The sequence below is a fragment of the Vulpes lagopus genome, chromosome 11, assembly GCF_018345385.1.
Source record: "Vulpes lagopus strain Blue_001 chromosome 11, ASM1834538v1, whole genome shotgun sequence".
NCBI classification, from domain to species: Eukaryota; Metazoa; Chordata; class Mammalia; order Carnivora; family Canidae; genus Vulpes; species Vulpes lagopus.
The window spans coordinates 66,724,010-66,743,530 of NC_054834.1; the positions used below are offsets into that span (position 1 = coordinate 66,724,010).

At 52.3% G+C, this 19,521-nt stretch overlaps 1 protein-coding gene across 1 annotated transcript in view; it reads right to left on the bottom strand.

Annotated features, from left to right (window-relative positions):
* Nucleotides 1-2,746: 2,746 nt before the first annotated feature.
* The window catches only part of CREB3L1 (cAMP responsive element binding protein 3 like 1), a 35,146-nt gene continuing 18,371 nt past the window's right edge, over nucleotides 2,747-19,521 (bottom strand). The window contains exons 2-12 of the mRNA XM_041773592.1: nucleotides 18,477-18,705; nucleotides 15,690-15,874; nucleotides 12,523-12,601; nucleotides 10,647-10,804; nucleotides 9,791-9,940; nucleotides 9,580-9,638; nucleotides 9,316-9,384; nucleotides 7,416-7,515; nucleotides 6,382-6,508; nucleotides 3,572-3,839; nucleotides 2,747-3,448 (exon numbers count right to left, since the gene is read on the bottom strand). Of these exons, the coding sequence (XP_041629526.1) occupies nucleotides 3,412-3,448; nucleotides 3,572-3,839; nucleotides 6,382-6,508; nucleotides 7,416-7,515; nucleotides 9,316-9,384; nucleotides 9,580-9,638; nucleotides 9,791-9,940; nucleotides 10,647-10,804; nucleotides 12,523-12,601; nucleotides 15,690-15,874; nucleotides 18,477-18,705 (1,461 nt within the window). The 3' untranslated portion in view covers nucleotides 2,747-3,411. The remainder of the gene's footprint in view (nucleotides 3,449-3,571; nucleotides 3,840-6,381; nucleotides 6,509-7,415; nucleotides 7,516-9,315; nucleotides 9,385-9,579; nucleotides 9,639-9,790; nucleotides 9,941-10,646; nucleotides 10,805-12,522; nucleotides 12,602-15,689; nucleotides 15,875-18,476; nucleotides 18,706-19,521) is intronic.

Genomic DNA, 19,521 nt, shown 5'->3' on the forward strand with positions numbered 1-19,521 from the left:
CCTCCCTTGGGTCCTGACTCTGTTTCTCAAGATTCCACTCCTTAGCACTTGGCCATTCGCTCCACCCCCAATACCCTTACCTCTCTCTACCTTATCAACTCCTACCCATCATTTAAGACTCAGTTCAAGGGCCACCTCTTCTGAGTTGCCCTCCCTGGCCCATCCAATCTGAAATACGTGACACTTTTCTGTTCAGCCCTTCATCACACCAGCCCTGATGGCTGCTTTACTCCCCAGCCTCAACCACCAGCCTAGTGCCTCTGAGGACAATTTGTTGGGTAATTTAGAGGGAATGGATGGATCTCAGGAAAGGTCTGCTGAAAGTTATTGTGAAGGAGCACCTGGATGGCTCAGTTGGATAAGCATCTGCTTTTGGCTTGGGTCACGGGCTCAGGGTCCTGGGATCGAGCCCTGCATGGGACTCCCTGCTCAGTGGGGAGCCTGCTTCTCCCTCTCCTCCTGCATCTCCCCATGCTGTGCTCTCTCTCTGTCAAATAAATACATAAGATCTTTTTAAAAAATCTTATTTATTTATTCATGAGAGATACAGAGAGAGAGAGAGAGGCAGAGACATAGGCAGAGTGAGAAGCAGGCTCCATGCAGGGAGCCTGATGTGGGACTTGATCCTGGGTCTCCAGGATCACACCTTAGGCTGAAGGTGGTGCCAAATTCCTGAGCCACCAGGGCTGCCCTACATAAGATCTTTTTTAAAAATTAGAAGTTATGGTTAATGATGATAAAAGTTTAGGGCCAAGATCCCAGCCTTTCATGGCCTTGGCGGAGAGACCTGCGTGTTCCAGCAGTTGAAACAGATGTACCTGGGCAGCCCCAGTGGCCCAGCGGTTTGGCGCTGCCTTCGGCCTGGGGTGTGATCCTGGAGACCTGGGATCGAGTCCCACATCAGGCTCCCTGCATGGAGCCTGCTTATCTCCCTCTCCCTCTCCCTCTGCCTATGCCCCCCCCTCTCTGTCATGAATAAATAAATAAAATCTTTAAAATAAAATAAAACTGATGCACCGCATCAGGCAGTGAAGTCCTTATCAAGTGGTCAAGATGAGGTGGTGAAGGAAGAGGGATAGAAGGGATAGAGGATGGGGCCTGATGGCAGTTCTGAGGTTCCATGATACTGTCTGGTCTTGTCCAGCCTTTCCTCTGGTAGGTAACTGGTGTAGGCACTGTCCTACCACCATGCCCTACTTCTGAGTAGGAAAGTATCATGCCTGCCTGATAAAGTCCAGATGCCTTAGGAAGGCATTCTAGGCCCCTTGGGATCTGGTCGCTGATCACCCTCTGGCCTCAGCTCTCTGCATCCTTGCTGTTTACCATCTGGCTCTTCTAAACTATTTGCATTTTCTTGAAGTTTTCCTGCTCTCTCTCATCTTGAAGGCCTTTGCTCGAGCTGCTCACCTTCTTTCTGGAATACCCCTTTCTGCCTCCTGCCTGCTTCCAACAGTCCATGTCACCTTCTCCAGGAAACCCTCAAGTCTGGGTGAGGTACCCTCCTCTGTGCTATGACAGCACCCCTCACTTGGCCCTTAGCACGCTGATTGATACTGTTTCTGATTGCACAGCTCATCTTTCTTGGAGTCACCACAGGCCAGGCCCTGTTCTAAGCACCTAACATAATTTATAATCTACCTTGTTGAATCCCCACAACCACCTCATGCCTTGGGTGTTACATCCTTGCTTTACAAATGGAGAAATGGAGGCTCAGCTTACAAAAGCATTTTACTTTCTTATGCTGTGTAACAAATTACCACAAACATGGCAGCTTGTGACAGCATATGTATGATCTCGGTTTCTGTGGCTTACAGTCAGGACAGCCTCGTTGGCCCTGTGGGGTCTCTTCTGGAGCCGGGATGAGGCATGTGGAGGTCATTGGTGGAATTCAGGGCCTTGCCACTCTAGCCCCAAGGCCCTCAGCTCTCTTGGAGGAGGCCCCCTCCCTGCGGTTCACACATGGCTGTTTGCTTCAAGGCAGCAGAAGCCTGTTTTCTTCAGGAAAAGCCCAATCCCTTTTTAAAATGGCTCTCACCTGATTAAGCCAGACCCACCAAGGATCACCTCCCTTTTGATTAACTCAAAATCAGTTGATTTGGGACCTTAATGACATCTGCTAAGTCTCTTTTGCAATAAAATGTCACCTAGTTATGGGAGTGACATCCCCTTATATTTACAAGTCCTCTGCATACCCTAGTGGGGGGGGATTAAATAGATGTGCGTGGTGGGGGCAATGGGGGGAGGCTGGGGGGCAGGAAGCTTGGAATCCTACCACACACAGCTAGTGAGTGGCAGCCCCAGCAGTCGAGCACAGCTCTTCCTGCCGTGAAGTCTGTACTTTTGACCCAGCTGAGGCCGAGAATACAAGAGCTGAAATGCGGTGGGTCTCAGGAGGACCAAGCTGGGTACTGGCCCGGAAGGTGTCTGGCCCAGGGTCTGGTCCATAGCAGGTGCTTGATGCTTGCAGGTGGCATCCCCAAAGGCCAAGACTGGCTGCCAGGCCTCTCTACCTCCATAGACAGCGCAGGAGGAGGGGCCGCGGGGTGGGGACATTACAGCAGAATCCTTTGTCTAGTTTGAATCCTGCACCCAGATGGAAGAGGGAGCCTGAGAGAAATGCCTTTCACCCCCGCCCTCTCCAATGAGCCCCTGGCAGGACATAAAATCAACTTCCCCTTTACACTGCCTATCCTAAGGTCCTGGTCACCCCCCTCCATGAAGAAAGGCACAAAGTCAGGAATTGATGCTGCATCTTTTTTTTTTTTTTTACTTTTGCCTTCTTAAAGCATGTGCTGAGCTGATGGATGAAGCAGTCTGGCAATTAAAAAGGCCTGGCGGCTTGGGCGGCGGCAGGGGGAGGCCAGATGAGGGCCAGGGAACAGCAAAGCCCGCACTAACTTTATAAAATATAAAACAAGGGAGGGGTGAAGGGAGGATGGAGACTTGTAAAATACAATATCTTAGGGGATTGGCAATAATAAAAAATAAGGTTCATTATTTACAAACAATTTCTGTTCTTGGTCTCTGTACAGTGGGGTGGGGGTGGGGGGTGTGTCAGTATGTTGGTGGGTGTGTTTGCGGGGAGGGGGCGGGGAGGCAGTGGTCGTGTTGGTCATGATGAGAAAGGAGGGGGTTAGCCCAGTGAGTGGTTTATCTGAGAAGGACGGATGGCTGTGGGAGGGAGGGGTGAGAACAGAGTGGTCGGCCCAAGGGAATAGTCCAAATGTGGTGGGGAAAGGAGGGGCCCTGGTAAAGATTGGGGCAAAGATAGGGCTGGGGAGAAGTGGAACCCTTTCTCCTGGGGTGGGAGCCCAGGGGGCAGGGGTACAAGCTGGATCCGGGTTAGAGAGCAAGATAATCCCTCTTCTGGGTGCCAGAGGGTAGGTCCTGTGTCCTGGGTCTTGGCGCGGCCTAGGAGAGTTTGATGGTGGTATTGGGGCCCAGATCCCTGGAAAGAGAACAGAAGTCTGGGGTGAGTCTGTCCAGTGAGGAGCCTCTCACCTCTCTGCATGCTGGAGCAGAATGTGGGTGGAGCCTGGGACCCTGGGATGGGAAAGGGCCAACCACTTACCTCTCACGGAACCACTCCTTGGGGTGAGAGAAGTCAGGGCTGGTGCCGTTTCCACCGATGTCTTTTGGCCAGGCCTCACTCAGGTACTTGGTGGTCTCGTGGGTGCTGTCCAGGTGGTCATGCTGCAGGTGGTCCTGGGGCCGCTGCTCTGCTGGCCCCCCGGGGTTGATTTCCCAGCCATCTGGGGGCTCCACAGGCAGCAGGGCACCGCGGCCATCCTCCCACGAGCCTGCCCCCTCGTCATAGAACAGGAGGCTCCGGGAGGGCACTGGACAGAGAACTCATGGTGAGCTTCAGTGCAGAGGCTCCCCGCTCCCAGCCACATTTCCGGCCCAACAGTGAGGGATGAGGGCCCTGCAACTTTACAGGCCTGAGTTTGTTGAGCCCTCGTTCTAACATTTCCAATTGGTATGACCTCAGGTGAGTCAGGCCTTTGCTTTAAACTTTCCGAGCCTCAGTTTGCTCATCTGTAAAATAGGGATACTAGGGCCAACCTCATAGAAATGTGGTTTAATGAGACAATCTGGGGAAAGTGATTGAAAATTGTTTAGGGAAGAACTTGGAGAAAGTAGTTCTTCCTAAGCACTGGGTACCAGGGTGGGCATCTGAGAGTTGGGTTCTGATCCTGCTTCTACTAACTCACTTTCTGTGAGAACTTGAATCAATCTCTTCCCTTTTATTTTTAAATTTTTTTGGTGAAGATTTTATTTCTTTGAAAGAGAGAGCACAAGTGGGGGTGGGGTGGAGAGGGTGGAGAAGCAGATTTCCCAGTGAGCAAGGAGTCTTGAGGGGGTAAAGGGGGGGTGGGAGGGAACAGCTAGGCAGGGGCTTAACCCCCTGAGCCACCCAGGCACCCCTTCCCCATTCTTTTCTTTTTTTAAGATTTTATTTATTTATTAATGAGAGACACAGAAAGATAGGGAGGCAAAGACATAGGCAGAGGGAGAAGTAGGCTCCATGTGGGGAGCCCAATATGGGACTCTATCTCAGAACTCCAGAATCACGCCCTGAGCCGAAGGCAGACGCTTAACCACTGAACCACCCAGGAGTTTGCCCACCCCCTTCCCCGTTCTAGGCCCTAGTGTGTCCTTCTGGAAAATGAAGGAAAAGAAAACACCTCTGTTGGATATCTCCTTTGTGCCTGGCATCGTGCAAAGCCCTTTGACCTGCATATCAAATCACTCATATCTCACTGAAACTCCTGGGAAGGAGATATTTTTAGCTCTGTTTCATAGAACAGGTAACTGAGTTTCCAGCTTATCAGATACTTGGGCTTACGCTGGAAACCAGAGGCAAACCCAGGTCCGTCTGGCTCTAGGATCTACCACCACCTTCCTGCCCTTAGGCCCTGACCTAAGAGTCTGTATAAAGGGCACTCCCTGCAACTGAGCAATGTACCTGCTCTGAAAGCCAGCCAGCTCCAGAAGCCACGTCCTACCACAGGTGCACACTGGGGGTCTGCAACCCACTGCACTCACTCCAAGGAGCTCATTCATCCCCTCACTTCCTCAGACTCTGGCTTCATCCATCAACATGGCCTCCACCTTCCACATCCCTCTCTTCCTCCAAATTCACCGGAAGAGGGCCTCTCTGGCTTTGGAGAATGGATTCATGACTCTCAAGCCCTCACACCCCCTGCACCCCACCTCCCTCAGCAACTGTCCTGAAGAAGAGTCTCTGGCCACACATGTCCTGGGAGTGGCTTTCAGTCAACCACTCAACGCCTCCACTTCCTCTTCCTCTAACCCTCCCCACCCCTTCCACCTCTGAAGGCCCTGCTGGTCTAGCTCATTCTCCCTGCCTATCCCTCCTGAGTCCTATTTCTGCTGTCTCCTCCCTCTTTAACCTCCCATCTGTTTCCTTTTCCTTCTCCTGCCCTGCCAGACAATTCCTTCCCAGGGAGGAAGTTTCTCTGTAGGTCTACCTGAAGTCCCTTCTGCCTCTGGAAATCCATACTATTCTTTGCCGCACCCTCTACCAGTTCTCTCTTTGCCGCCCACGTATTTCTCTCTTCTCTCCTCTTGTGAGGTCTTCAAAAAGGGAGGGAATGTGTTCCTTTAGTAAGCACCTGCTGTGTACTGAACCCTGTGCTAAGAGTGTACGTGCATCATGCCATTTAGTTGTGATGACAACCACACTCAGTGAGTGCAGAACTGTAGCTCCTGCTTTTTTGGATGAAGACATTTAAAGCGTAGGGAGCTCAAGACATGTGCCCAAGGTCCCGCAGTCAGCAAGTGGTGATGGCAGGCATGACCAACTCTGAGGCCCAATGCTCTTTAAGCACCGTACCTCACAGTCACCCAGGGGATGGTAAAGGTCTGAGCCTGCAACCACAACTGCCCCTCCTCTGCACACGCCTGACACTACCAGTGGATCCTGGCTCTCCTTACATGGTGCTTCAGACAGTCACCACCAGCTTATTGGAAAGGGCGCTGGAACCTCAACTCATTTGCTGTCCCAGGTGTGAAATACTAATCGTTTCTAGCAGATGCCCATAACCACAGCTACTGTAATTCCTGGGGGTGGGGCGGTGGGAAAGGGCAGGGTGGGAACATTCCCACTATCCCCTAAACCACCCCCACCCCCGCAGGCCACTCTTGGGTGGGTTGGGATTGGGAAGCCTGCATTGTGGTCCCAATTCCACAACGAACATTGAATAAATCACAGACCCTTTAGGGCCTGTTTCTCCATTTGCAAAATGAGGAGGTCAAATGAGATGTTGCCAACCTGGAAGCCGGCCTCCTCTCTTTTATCTGGCTTTTGCCCTGAAGTTGAGACTGAGGGAAGGTAGCCTGGCTCAGGGCACTCACTCTGACTGGCTGTGTAGACGCTGTCAGTGGCCATGGTGTCTTCCTTCACAGTCTGGGAGCTGGAGGAGAACTCAGGGAGGCAGGGCACAAGTGAGCCCAGCACCAGAACGAAGCACAAGGCTGCCACCTGGTAGTAGAGGGGGTGGGGGTCAGAGCAGATGTGGGGGGTGTGCAACCCTGTCCATCCCCAATCCTTCTCCCCCAAAATCAATAGGTATAAAAGGCCCATATTTTTCCAAGAAAGTAGCACCCAGAGCCAACCACCTAGATGTGGGGTCTTCCACCCTTTAGGGAGAAGGTGGAGGAGGCTGCCCATCGTAGGGTGGGGGGCCACCACAGTCAGCATTAGAAAAAGAGGGAAGTGGTAACACAGTTATCACCTATAAGGTAGAGGAATCAGGATAGGAAGAAAGGAGTAGGTGGGGGCTTTTAGGAGGAGACAAGGATGGGGGACAGAGCATCACACCAGATTCTCAGCAGGAGGAGCTAAGGGTCACACAGCTGGAACTAAGCCCTGCCCACATTGTAACTGCCTGACAGCACGAGGATCTCAGAGGGCCTGAGGAGCCATTAGCCGGGAGGCAGCAGGCTGCACATTTCCAGGACAGAGTGGAAGAGGGACCTGTGGATGCACATTCTTTTGGGTTTCTAGAGATTTATTCAGCCTCCTTCTCACTATTTGTTCTAGAAAGCAAGAACCAAGTCCGTACTTCCTTGTGTCTCCCTAAGCCCCTTCCCCCCACAGGGTGTAGAAGCTGCCTCCTGAAGCAACTTGCCTTGCTATCCCCTAGCTGGGTTCATGTAAGTCACTACACATCCACATTGTGTTAGAATTGGTCAGGGATGGTCATGTTCTAGAAGGCTCCATGGGCTTGGGGAGAGAAGCTGGGGTCTGCAGGAGCCAGCTCACCAGGCACTAGGATGGTGTGCCCTGGTGATGTTGCCAATCCCTCAAAGCTCTGCCTGCCTTGCTAGAAAGCCAGCCTGGGGAAGACTCGTACTTGTGCAGCCCGTGGTGAAGGAACAGCACTTACCATGAGGCAGGTCCCAGTCTGGGTGGCGGCCATCTTGTAAGGTCTTGAGATCTTGTTGGTGACCAGAGTCTGGAGTTTCTGCAGCTGCTGGAGCAGGGTCCTGAGGAGGGCACAGTGGTCACCCAGCAGGCTCTGCCCCAGCAGGCATCTCTGCCTCCTGGAGCTCTCCCAGGGAGCACCTGGGCTGGCTTCAGACTTCACTTCCACACCAGGCGCTCGTTTCAGTCAAGACAGAAAAGATTACCTCCCTCTTGGCTTCTCTGTGGTGTGGCTTGGGGAACTGGGGCCTGTCTCATGGTGAATCGCTGGGTCAGTCTGTGGGAGCTCAGGTGTGCCTGTGAGGCTCCTGGCCAAAGTGGGCTGGGGAGGAGTGTCTGCCCCACCTGGGCCGAGGTCACCTTTTTCTTCACCTATACTAGCCAGGGCTACATAGACTTTCCTTTCTTTGTACCCCATATCTCCCAGAGCTGATAGGAAGGCTATGTCTGGCAGTTGTCTGGTGTATAGTGAGGGTCCGGTAAATGGTAGCTACCATTTTTGTTAATCTTGTTGCTGTTGCTTTTATCACAGCATCTGTAGCAGCACTTCGTTTATATCCATGCATTTCCACGTCAGTCTCCTTTACTAACTGTGGGCGCCCTGAGGGCGAGGACCGGGTCCCACCCAACGTGGAGTCCTCTGGGGGCATACACAGGGGGGTACTCAGCCCACGCTTGGCAAACAACAGTTTAATGGTCTCTTTCCTTCACCTAGCCGGGCAGTGGGGTTGCAGTTACCAGAATGTACAGCAGGTGGCGAAATAGCTCCAAGGGCCTGGCCCTATTTTGGGCCAGAGTGCAATCTGGGCCAGAGGTAGAGGGGTGAGGGGTGCGGGCTCCCGCCCCCCTTCCCTGAGTGGGGGGCATTCTCCAGGTCAATCGGGGGAGTGGCTGGATCCTGCTGGAGAGGCTGGGGGAGAAGGAAGGAAAGAAGGAAAAAGCCTTCTGTTGAGCACCTGCTACATACCAGCTGTCGCCTGTCATTTTAAATTACCCCAGCAAATAATTATTAGAGACCTACTGTGGGCTCATCGCTAGGCACTATCAAGAATTCAGAATAACCATTAAAAAAAAAAAAAGAAGAAAAGCTAACATGAATTGAGTATCCTTAAATGCCAAGCACAGAGCTGGGCCCCAAATCCTGTGAGGTAGGGCTTCTATCATCCCCATTTGGACAAAGCAACTGGGGCGCAGAGAGGTTTCACAATTTTCCCCAATCGAAAAAAAACAGCAGAGTGGGATTAAAAAGCCCAGGCTGCTGCTAGCTGGCTTCATACTGAGGTTTCTCAAAGGGAATCACTGCGAATCACTGCGAATCACTGAAGGATCTTGTTGAAATGCAGATTCGGATTCTGTAAATCGGGGGAGCGGCCCAAGATTCTGCAGTTCTAACAAGCCCCCAGGGGTTGCTGATGCTGTTTGTTGGTGAGAAGAGCTCTGAGTAGCAAGCACCTACCCCAGCAGTTCTAACGTTAGGGTACGTGGAAATCACCTGGAGGGCTTGTTAAAAGGCAGATTGCTGGGCCCCCCCTGGGAATTCCTGATTTAGTAGGCCTGGCTTGAGGTCTGAAAATAAGCATTTCTAAAAGTTCCCAGGGGCTGCTGCTGGTGGTGGTCTGGGGAATCATGCTTTGAAAGCCACTGTTCTACATCAACGGATTTAAGTGGCTCACCTGCCCTGTCAGGTGTTTAGAGCTATGTGGGGAGGAAGAAGGATGGGAAGCCAGGGTTCCTGTTTCTGGGGTTCCTGTCATCCCGAACTCAGTTACCTTTCCTGTCTCCTGCCTCCCAAGTTATGCCAGACCCAGGTGCTGGCGGCCAAAGGACAGGGGGCCAGGGAGTGTGTAGGAGGTGCCACTCACCTGTTGGCATTCTCCAGGGTCTCTACCTTCTTCCACAGTTCGTTGTTCTCTGATGTAAATGTCTCCACCCTGAGGGGGCCAAGCAGACACAGGCTCAGGGGCAGGCCCCAGACTCTTCCAGGGCCCCTTCTGTCTTGTCCGCCACACCCTGTGGCATCCTATTCCCTGAGCCCCCTACTCCAGTGCCCTTTGAGGGAGCACTGGGGAGAGCAGTGCAGCCTGGGGAGTGGGTCCCAGGCCCGCCCCCCTGCCCAGGATGCTTACTTCTTTTCTAGACATTCCACGTACTCCTTCTTCTTACGGCGACTCTCCTGGGCCGAGATCTAGGGGGGAGGCCCAAAAACAGGGGTTACCACAGTCACACAGCCATTTCCAGGGCCTCCTCAATTTTAGGGCTGGCATCAGCAGGGGAGCAGAGGCTCCCATCCACCAAGGGAGTCCTAGGGGCAGGGCCAGGGTCCAGCTCATGCTTTACCTTATTCTTGATTTTTCTCCGCACCCTCTTTAAGGCCTTTTCTTCAGCTTTGGTGAGGGGGAGTTTCGTGGGGATGGGGTAGCCCTCAGCAATCAGGGTGCGTTTCTCCTCCTCTGTCAGGAGCAGTGGCCCTGATGTCCCCTGTAATTTCTGTGGGAAGTAGGATGTGATGGTTAGGAACCAGACAGCCACCAGTTCAGATTCAAGCTCTGCCATTTACTCTTTGTGTGACTTGGGGAAGGCACTCAACTCTCCTAGCCTCAGTTTCCTAATTTGAAGAAGGGTGGGTCTGAATTAAATCCAATAACATGTATCGACAGTGCTGGCAGTCCAGCATGTTGGGCACTCAGTATACTTTTGCAGGGTGGGGGTGGGGGTGTCCCTAGATCCCATCCTGGAATCTACAACCTCAAAGCTTACTTTTCCAAAGCCCCTAAAGAGCAACCCCCTCGTACCCTTACACTCTTCACGTGGGAGGCTCCACACAGGACTCAGGGCCTAGCTCCATGTTTCTTGAGCGATTTTGGGTCCTCCTGAGTACTGTTCTCCAAGCAGCACTCCTTTGGAGGCAGCCTGGGCCATCCCCCCTAGAGATCAGGAATGTCAAGTTCTAGACCTGACTCTGCAACAGTGGGGGTTTGGCAGGCCTCTTGGACCTCTCTACCTGTGTCCTCTTTACCCCAGAGCAGGATTTAGAGATTCTCACTCCCATCTGCCAGGCAGGCACTTCTCTATGAATTTTAATGGGGATGGGGGATCAGGCTTGGGGCTCCCCAGACCCTTTTCCACTGGTTTCGTGTAGAGTGGACTTACTCAATCCCTTGCCTCTATGGTTAGCCCACTGCCAGCTGCTTACGTGAGGGGCGGTGAGAAGTGGGGAGGTGGAGATGGCCGTGGAGGAGCGGGCCATGGGCCGGACAGGGCTGGAGGGGGGCAGAGAGCGGGGACTCTGGGAGCCGTCACTGTCGCTGCCGTGGCTGCTGGGGGGCGTCAGAGGCATCTGCACCAGGTCCTCTGGGGAGAGTGGGAAGGGGGGTGGAATCCAGGTTAGCAAGGTTGCATCCCACCTCTGCTTAGACATCAGAGGTCAGGCAGCCCTGACATTGTGGGGAAAGAATACTGGGCCTTGTAACAGCAGGAGCCCCTCTGAGCTCAGAAGTTGATTCTTGAATGCCATCCCATGTCTGACGCCACAGAGACCTGGCTCCTTTAAGCCTGGTCCTGGGTGTAGATACCATGGAGGCCAGATTCTTGAAGTCCCCCCTCATCCTTGACTTCACAGGGCCTGGGCCCTTTGAGCCTCCAGCTTGGTAATCCCAGAGGTGACTGGAGTTTTCCCACAGCCAGACCCATGGGGATTAGGCTGGGCAAGAAACAGCCTTAGTCACTTCCTTTCTCCCCCACTGCAAAACATTTAGCCATTATCAATCCCAGGATTTCCACTTGCAACTTGAGTGTAGCAGGACAGCAGGCTGAGGCTCAAGAGGAACAGCTGCATCCTCCTAGATTCCACCCCAGGCTGCCCCCTGCACGAGTCCTCTCTCCCTTCCTGGACTTGGAGTTGCCTCTCAAGGATGTCATAATATAAAGAGCCTGGGACCTGGAGTCAGAGGGCCTGAGTTCAAGTTCTGCTGCCACGCGCCCCCAAGTGTGTGACCTATAGTCATATTTGTTAACCTCTCCCAGCCTCACTTCCCTGTCGAAAGGGGGTACATTGGCTGCAGGGAGCTGTGAGAACCCAATGAGCTCATACATGTGAAAATGCCTTACAAATTGAAGGGTACTCTACAAGGTGATGTGTTTTCACAATGGCCCCTTTCCACCTTCTGTGAATCTTCTCTGTGAGGGAGTGAGCAATGTGAGGGTGAAACTTGGGTGTTACTCATCTTTCTAAGCCTTATGCTACTCAGCCCGGGGCCTGATACATAGTAGATGCTTAACAAATGTTTGGCGGGGACACCTGGGTGGCTCAGCGGTTTAGCGCCTGCCTTTGGCTCAGGGCGTGATCCAGGAGTCCTGGGATCGAGTTCCACATTGGGCTTCCTCCATGGAGCCTGCTTCTCCCTCTGCCTAAGTCTCTGCCTCTCTCTCTCTCTCTCTCTGTCTTTCATGAATAAATAAATAAAGTCTTAAAAAAACCCCAAACCCCAAATGTTTGGTGAATTAGTGAGGTAGGATTGGAAAGATTCAATTAGCCTTTTCTCCTTCTGGCCAATCCAAGAAGCTTCCTCTGTTCCCTTTTCCCCTGTCAGGTCTGGGGATGTGCTTCCAAGGCTTCCTGGGGAATCTGCCATCTTTAACTCAGATGGCTGCTATGAAATTGGCCGTCGCTATTTTGTGATCTACTTGGGCATAGGAACTGTCTTCTCTCTTTGCTTCCCCAGACATGCCCAGTGAACTCTTACTGGATGGATGGATGGATGGATGGATGGATGGATGGACAGATGGATAGATGAATGGATGAATGGGTACATGGGTGGCTACAGAGTGGGCTTCCATTAGCGAATGATGGGGGGGATTAGCAAACAAGGTGAGGGTGTCAATAACAGAGATAACAGTTATTGATTGGGTAAGAAGGGGGCTGGAGGGATGGAAAATGTGCAGGGCAGGGAGGAAAGCATATTCTGGGGAGAGATGGTGGGTGTTGAGGGAGATGGGTGGGCTGGGCCAAAGGAGTAGGGATGCTGTCTGCCCAAGACTGGAGAGGAAGGTCCCTCTCTGGACACACTTACCTGGTGTCACTTTGAGGAACTGATTCACCTCCTGGGGCTCTGCTTTGATCACTGGCAGCTGAGTCATCTCTCCTGGGGCCTGAGGAAGAGACAGGTCCAGCTCATCAGCTGCCCTTGGGGCTGTCCCCACCATGCCATTCAACCCACCACCCTTCTTGAGTCTGGCAGTTTGCTCTGCACAATTAAGGAGATGGCTGGACACAAGGTTCTGGGCACAGCCCAGGGGGAGGAGAGGCAAGTTCTCAGGTTTGGAGAAGCCAAGTCAGATCTAAAAGAAAGGAATGATGATTAAGTAGTTAGTGTAGTTTAGATCTTTAGCTTAGAGAAGGAGGCTTCCTGTGGCCTCCAAGCCCAAGCCCATAGTTTTGGTGGAGGCTGCTCTGTGCTGACTGTGAAGGCCACGTGGGCCTGGGTATGTGGGCTGCCGAGAGGATGAGAAGTAATGTCTGGCACATTGTAGCTGTTCTGTGAATAGTTAACAGCAGTGCAGACAAAGAAGGCCTTAATTGGCTGGGGGCTCAGGGTGAGCTCTCTAAACAGCTGAACTTTGAAAGGAGTCTTGAAGTATAAGTAGGAGTGTTCCAGATAAAGGACAGAGCAGGTGATAAGTGAAAAGAAAGGAATTCCAAGCAGAGGGAAAAACATGTGCAAAGGCACAGAGGCCAGAGAACACGGCCGGATCTGGAAACTGCAAGTATTCAGGGTGTCCAGGGTGTAGGGAGGGGTATGTGTCAGGGGTGGAGCAGTAGGAAACAAGGCCAGAAGGCCTGGCTAGGGGGTGCCGTGGGGGTGGTGGTAAGATTCCCAGAAGATAGGAAGGGACCAAAGAAGTTTGAAACCATAAGGAGTCCCTGATGGTTTTTTTTGCAAGGGACTGGCAGAAATAGATTTATGTTTTAAGCAAACATGCATTCCTGTTTATTTATATTCCAATTTGCTGTTCCAGAAAGAACATCAAGAACATGCATGGCCTAGTAGGGATTTACCCCCAAAATACAAAAGTAGTGATCCAAAGGGACACCTGCACCCCAATGTTTATAGCAGCAATGTCTACAATAGCCAGACTATGGACAGAGCCCAGATGTCCACTGAGAGAAGAATGGATAAAGAAGATGTGTACACACATGTGTACACACACACACACACACACACACACAGAGGATTATTACTTAGCCATCAAAAGAATGAAGTCTTGCCATTTGCAATGATTTGGATGGAACTAGAGGGTATTATGCTTAGAGAAAGAAGTCAATCAGATAAAGACAATTATATGATTTCACTCATAAGTGGAATTTAAGAAACAAAACAGAGGAGTACAAAATAAAACAAGATGAAATCGGAGAGGGAGACAAAGATAAACTCTGAATCATAGGAAACACTGAGGTTGCTGGAGGGCAGGGGGGTAGGGGGATGGGGTAACTGGGTGATGGGCATTACCAAGGGCACGTGATGTGATGAGCACTCGGTGTTATATGCAGCTGATGAATCAGTGACCTCTACCTCTGAAATTAATAATACGCTGTTAATTGAATTTTAAAAAAGTACATGCATGATTTCTTAGACATGATCATCAACATGCATCTAAGTGGTGTTTTCTTTGAGGAAGGCACTGTGTTGTTGGGTGCTGGATTTCAGGACCAAGTCTCCCCGCTTTGGGTCCACAGCCAGAAGAGAGAGGTCATGATATTGTGGGTGGGACACAGAATCTCCAATTTAGGTGGTTGAGTAAGAATCACAGAAGGTTCAAGTTGGCAGGGCCCGTGGAGACTCCCTGGTCTACATCCCAGTTCAGCCCTCAAGTGACAGAGGAGGCACTGTGATGCAGAAGGGTGGGTCACACCGCCCATTACTGACAATGCCAACTTCTGGTTCCTGTGCTTTCCACAAGGGCGTCATGATCTTGCTGGAGTGGGAAGTGTGGGCTCCCAGGTCTTGTAGGCTGAGTTTGGAATGCAGTTTGTTATTTCTGTGTGTGTGTGTGTGTGTGTGTGTGTGTATGTGTGTGTGTGTGTTTAGGGAGAAGGGGAGAGAGGTGGGGGAGGGGCAGAGAGCAAGGGGAGAGAGAAAATCTTAAGCAGGCTCCATCTCACGACCCTGAGATCATGATCTAAGCTGAAATCGAGAGTCGGACGCTTAACCAACTGAGCCATCCAGGTGTCCTGAAATTCATTATTTCTGACTGTGTGATTCTGGGCAAGTGGCTTAACTCTTTGGGCCTCAGGTTCCTTCTCTGGGGCACACACCCAACCTCCCAAGACTCTGGCTGCTGCTGTTACTGCTGCTGCTGTGCCTTCCCTTCCTGCTTTGACAAGGCCTGAGGAGTCACTGAGCCAGTCTGGGGGATGGTCTTGGAAGAAAAGATCTTCCCCTTTTGCAGCTGGGAGTTGAGAGGGGCTATCTTGGCCTTTGGCCACATACACTTGGATCAGGTGAGACGTGTGGCCAGCAGGGGGCAGAGGCAGTCAAACCCTGAATCTAGGGATATCAAGACCGCCCTTATATTGTAGACTCCAGGCTAGAAGCCCCTTAGAGGCAATTCATGCCCCCATTTTACAGATAAGAAAGTTGAGGAAGAAAGAGAAGGCAACATGTCCAGAGCACAGGTGAGACCCGAGCTAGGACCCAGGCAGGGCCCGGAGTCTGGGCCTTGCATTCTCAGGAGGCTCTTCAGATGTCAAGTTTGGATCTATGTATCATGGGAGGTGGCATGAATTTATGAGGTAAAAAATATTGATCTCACAAATATATACAATTGAAATTTCACACACCTTTTATATTCTCATTTTGGTCTTTCTTTTTAAAAAATCCTGACACTTTGGGAGAGCTGTCTGACCTGTGCTATCTTCATCTCGAGAGCCTGGACCAGGCCTCTGATGCCGAGCCCTGCCCAGGGCCCCGTAAGCCTCCTGCACACAGTGAGGGTGCTGTGGCCCCAGCCTACCCCACAAGCACCCCTAGAGCGGGTTGTCCCCACTCTAGGAAGGTGAAGGGCAGCCCGAGGGGTAGGCAGAGGCCTGGTCTGGGAGTTCTGACCCTCAGGGCCCGAGGGCCACGTTGCTCCCGGTTCACATAACCCTGGGCTCTACAGGGTTTGGAGGTCTCCTCCCACAGAGACGCACCCCCCCTGCCTCCCTCCCTCAGGCCCCATGAACAGTCCCCAGGCTCACCTGGTGGGGGACGGGCAGCCTGGACAGGGGGTTGAGGCCCAGCAGCGGGGTCGTGGCCATGGCGGCAGCGGCGGCCATGGCCGAGGAGGCGGCCAGAGGGTCCACGGGCAGCTCCGGGCTCTGCTCCTGCTTCACCATGACGGAGCACAGTGTGTGTCCCAGCACCCATGCTCCATGTTCCATGTCTGGGGAAGGGGGCAGGACCAGGCTCAGGGGACTCTTGGAGCAGAGGGCTCTGCTGCCCTTCTCCCCCTGGGAACTGCTCGACACTGGGCTGAGGAGAGATGCTAGGTACAGGCGAGCAAGGGCAGAGAGGGGTGCTTGTGGGGGGTAGGCTGGGGCCAGAAGAGGTGGGGCACCTTCTTTACTCAGCAGCTCACAGAGCAGGCGTGGACAGTAGATCTGGACCCCTTCCTGACTGGCTGTGTGACCTTAGGTAAGTTGCTTAACCTCCCTGAGCCTTTGCTGCTTCATCTGTGAAAGTGCCTGACAAGATGTAAATGTTCAATAAATGCTAGCTATTGTTAATGCAATGACTGCTGCTTGGTGAACATTGGCTGAGCACTGTGCTAGGCGTTGGGGACCTAGTGAGAGTCCCAAGCAGTTTAATGCAGCTGGAATGGAAAGGGAAGGGGAAGATGGGCTCAGAGAGTCAGCAGGTATAGTGTGGCCTTAGAGGCTGGGCTCACAGCTGTGACTTTGTCCTAAAGGTAATGGGGAAGCGCTGAAGGATTTTAAGCACGCTCAGATTTGTAATGTTGAAAAAAATCATTTTGAAAAAAAAAAAAAAGAAAAAAATCATTTTGCTTGCATGTGGAGACAGGTCAGCCTACAGGCAAGATGGAGGCAGGGAGGCTTGCAGGAGGCTGGTGACAGTCTAATGAGAGAAGCTGAAGCTGAAGCAAAGGAAGTGACAGTGGGGATGTAGAGGAAGGGCATACTGGAGACAAATTTAGAAGGGAGAGTTCAGAGGACCTGGTGATGGGGTGCGAGGTGGGGAGTGAGGAGATGGGGGTGGGGAGGGCATGTGGGTGGTGAGGTATGATGTTCAGGTTTCCCAGGGAAGTGTCTACTTCCTGCCTACTTAGTGGGGCTCCTGGCTTCACCCGGGCCACAGAGCTGGCAGGCATCACCTCTTTTCCTGATGGGTGCCTCCAGTCCTACACCCCAAGTCAGCCCTGCTCACGGGGGCCCCAGCAAGCCCCGGGCAGTGGTGAGGTGAAGTGGGGGTCTGGGGAGCCAATATGCAAGGGAAGGACTGGGGGCTCTGGCCTCTGGGGCCTGCTGAGGGTAGAGAGAGGGGGTCAGTGGTGCCTGGTCCCACCTCAGAGACTAGGCCCCACCCTGCTGAGCGCCCCAGCTCTGGGCCACAGGCTGCTCCAGGGCTCCAGGAACACCCACAATCTTCCCAAATTACAGGGCCAATTGTCCGGCCTCCGGGAAGCTGCCCCTACAAAGGGCCCACAGACAAATTGCTCTAAAAATAGACTTGGGGTGGCCAAGGAGTTGCTGGGCTGACCCAGCAGGGGTGGATGTAGAACCTGCCACAGAGGGGGGTCCACCCCACATGCTGCCCCTCCCTGGGTGGGCGTGTGCCTGAGGATGAGAGCTGACGTGACTTCCAGACGCTTGGCTGAGAGGTCAGAGTAAGCAAGGAAGCTAAGACCTCTGCAGCCACAAGCCCTGAAGCCACTGAAACCCCAGAGGACGTCCTTGCCCTCACAAGGGTGAGCAGGGTGGGGTAAAGAGTCCCATCTCTGGCCCTGGGGCATCTTGAAGCCCCCCAGAAGCAGCACACACTTCTTGAGCTGAGTGGGGCTCTCAGTCCTCGCTACCTAGGAACTCTTTTATACCTCCCAGCAATCCTAAGGGGCAGGCACTCTTATTCTCCCCATTGAATAGCTGAGAATATTGAGAAACTCATTCAAGACCACTGTCCTCTGAAGAGAAAGAGGAATTAAAAATGCTGTTCATTGTTCCAGCCACTCTAGTATTAAGAGGACTTTTATATGCGCAATGAAAATAGCCACTAATTCTTTTTTATATATTAGGTGCTGGCACTGAACTGGGTACTTTATGGAGAGATTTAAAAATCCTGGCCAGAATTCTTATGGCACATATATTATCTTCATTTTATAGTTGAAGAAACAGAGGCCCAAAGAGGTCAAGCACCTTGCTCAAGATCTACACCAGCAGTTAGTAGAGGCATCAAAATGCCCGCTGCATCTGCCCGGGCCCACACCCAGGACCTCCTGCTGGCCCTCGAGGCTGGTACACGTGATGGTGGCAAAGGTGTGAGGCTTAGCTCGCGGGGCTTTGCTTTCTCCCAAGTCCCTACTATGCAAGTTACTGTGTTTGTGACCTACACAACTCAGCTTTCCCGAAGCCTCATTTTTTTGATCAAATGGGGATTGTGAAAAAAATGAGAGACTCCTATCCCATCTGTGACTTGCGGGAGGTAAATGAGAGAATTAACATGAAGGTACTTTGTGAACCAGACAGTACTATAGACATGTCAAGTTCCCGGGTGGTGCTGCCGGTCAGGAACCACCCTCTGCACACCACTGATCTAAGTCAGCAAAAGAACCCTGTTGAGCAGTGTCTATATGGGTTTGACAGGAGAGACAGCAAAAAGGCACCAGGGATCACTCCTCTGACAGGGGTTGGTGGAGGACTCCCCCAGGGAGCCCCTGGGAGTGTCAGCCTGCAGTGTCCCCCTCTGATCCCTCAAGAGCTTCCTCCCCTCCTGGGCCTTTGCTGTCCCTGGATCCTTGTACCCTTTCTTACCTTGGGTGGTGTCCTCCATCTTGATGGGCAGAAGGGGGCTCTGAGGTGCCGAGTCACCGCTCAGGGAGTAGCTGTGCTCAGCCTGGATGCCTGGTGTGGGGGAGTCCAGTTCCATGTCCAGGAGAGGGCTCTTCTCGTCCAGCACGGGATCATCAAAGAAGCTGCTGAACAGATCATTGGAGAAGTCCTCCATGTTCTCCGCAAAGTGGTCCAGGTGCTCAGGGAAGTGCTAGGGAAGGAGGAGGAGGGTGGGGACAGTCAGCTTCGTGTGGCAAGGGGGCACCGATGCTGCTGTGGTGGGGCTCCTGGGCCTGCCACCACCACCACTGTTGCTGCAACCTCCCCATCATTTGTCCGCCATCGTTAACACCACCACCATCACCACCGACCTCCCCACCACCCATAGCCCCAGGACCAACTACTCTCATTTCTATCATGATCATCATCACTGTCACTATGTTACCTTTGCCACCACCACTCCCTCTACCTTCACTGCCACCTCCAGCCTCACTGTCATTATCTGCAAGGGTGAACTGTGAAGGGCACAACAGCATCCCAGGTGACAAAACTGGGCTCTAGTTCTGGCTCCTGTAACCTTGGTTTAATCGCACAGACTGCCTGAGTCTGTTTCTTCGTCCACCCTACTTCGTGGGAAGACAAGTAAGGAGTGCGTGTCTATGCCAGGGAGTTTGCACCCCAAAGGCAATATTAGTGACTTTTGTATTTCTTGCTGGAGTGCAAGGTGGTGGGATTATCAAGGCTTCTACTCCCCTCCTTAGCACGGTCCCCAACTGTCCTCATGCCTCTGACTCTCCTTTTTCCAAGATGTTCTTTATGCCAAGAGATTAGGCTCTGAAGCCATGTCACTTGGGTTTGAATCCTGGCCTTGATCCTTCTAGCTATGACTCAGTGCCGATGAAACTGTGGGTGGTGACTCATTAATGGGTTGTGAAATCAATTTAGTAGGTCACAACCAGGATTTAAGAAAAAATAAAACAGAAAAAAAATAAGAGTAGAAAATACTAGAGTGCACTTCATAGTGAAG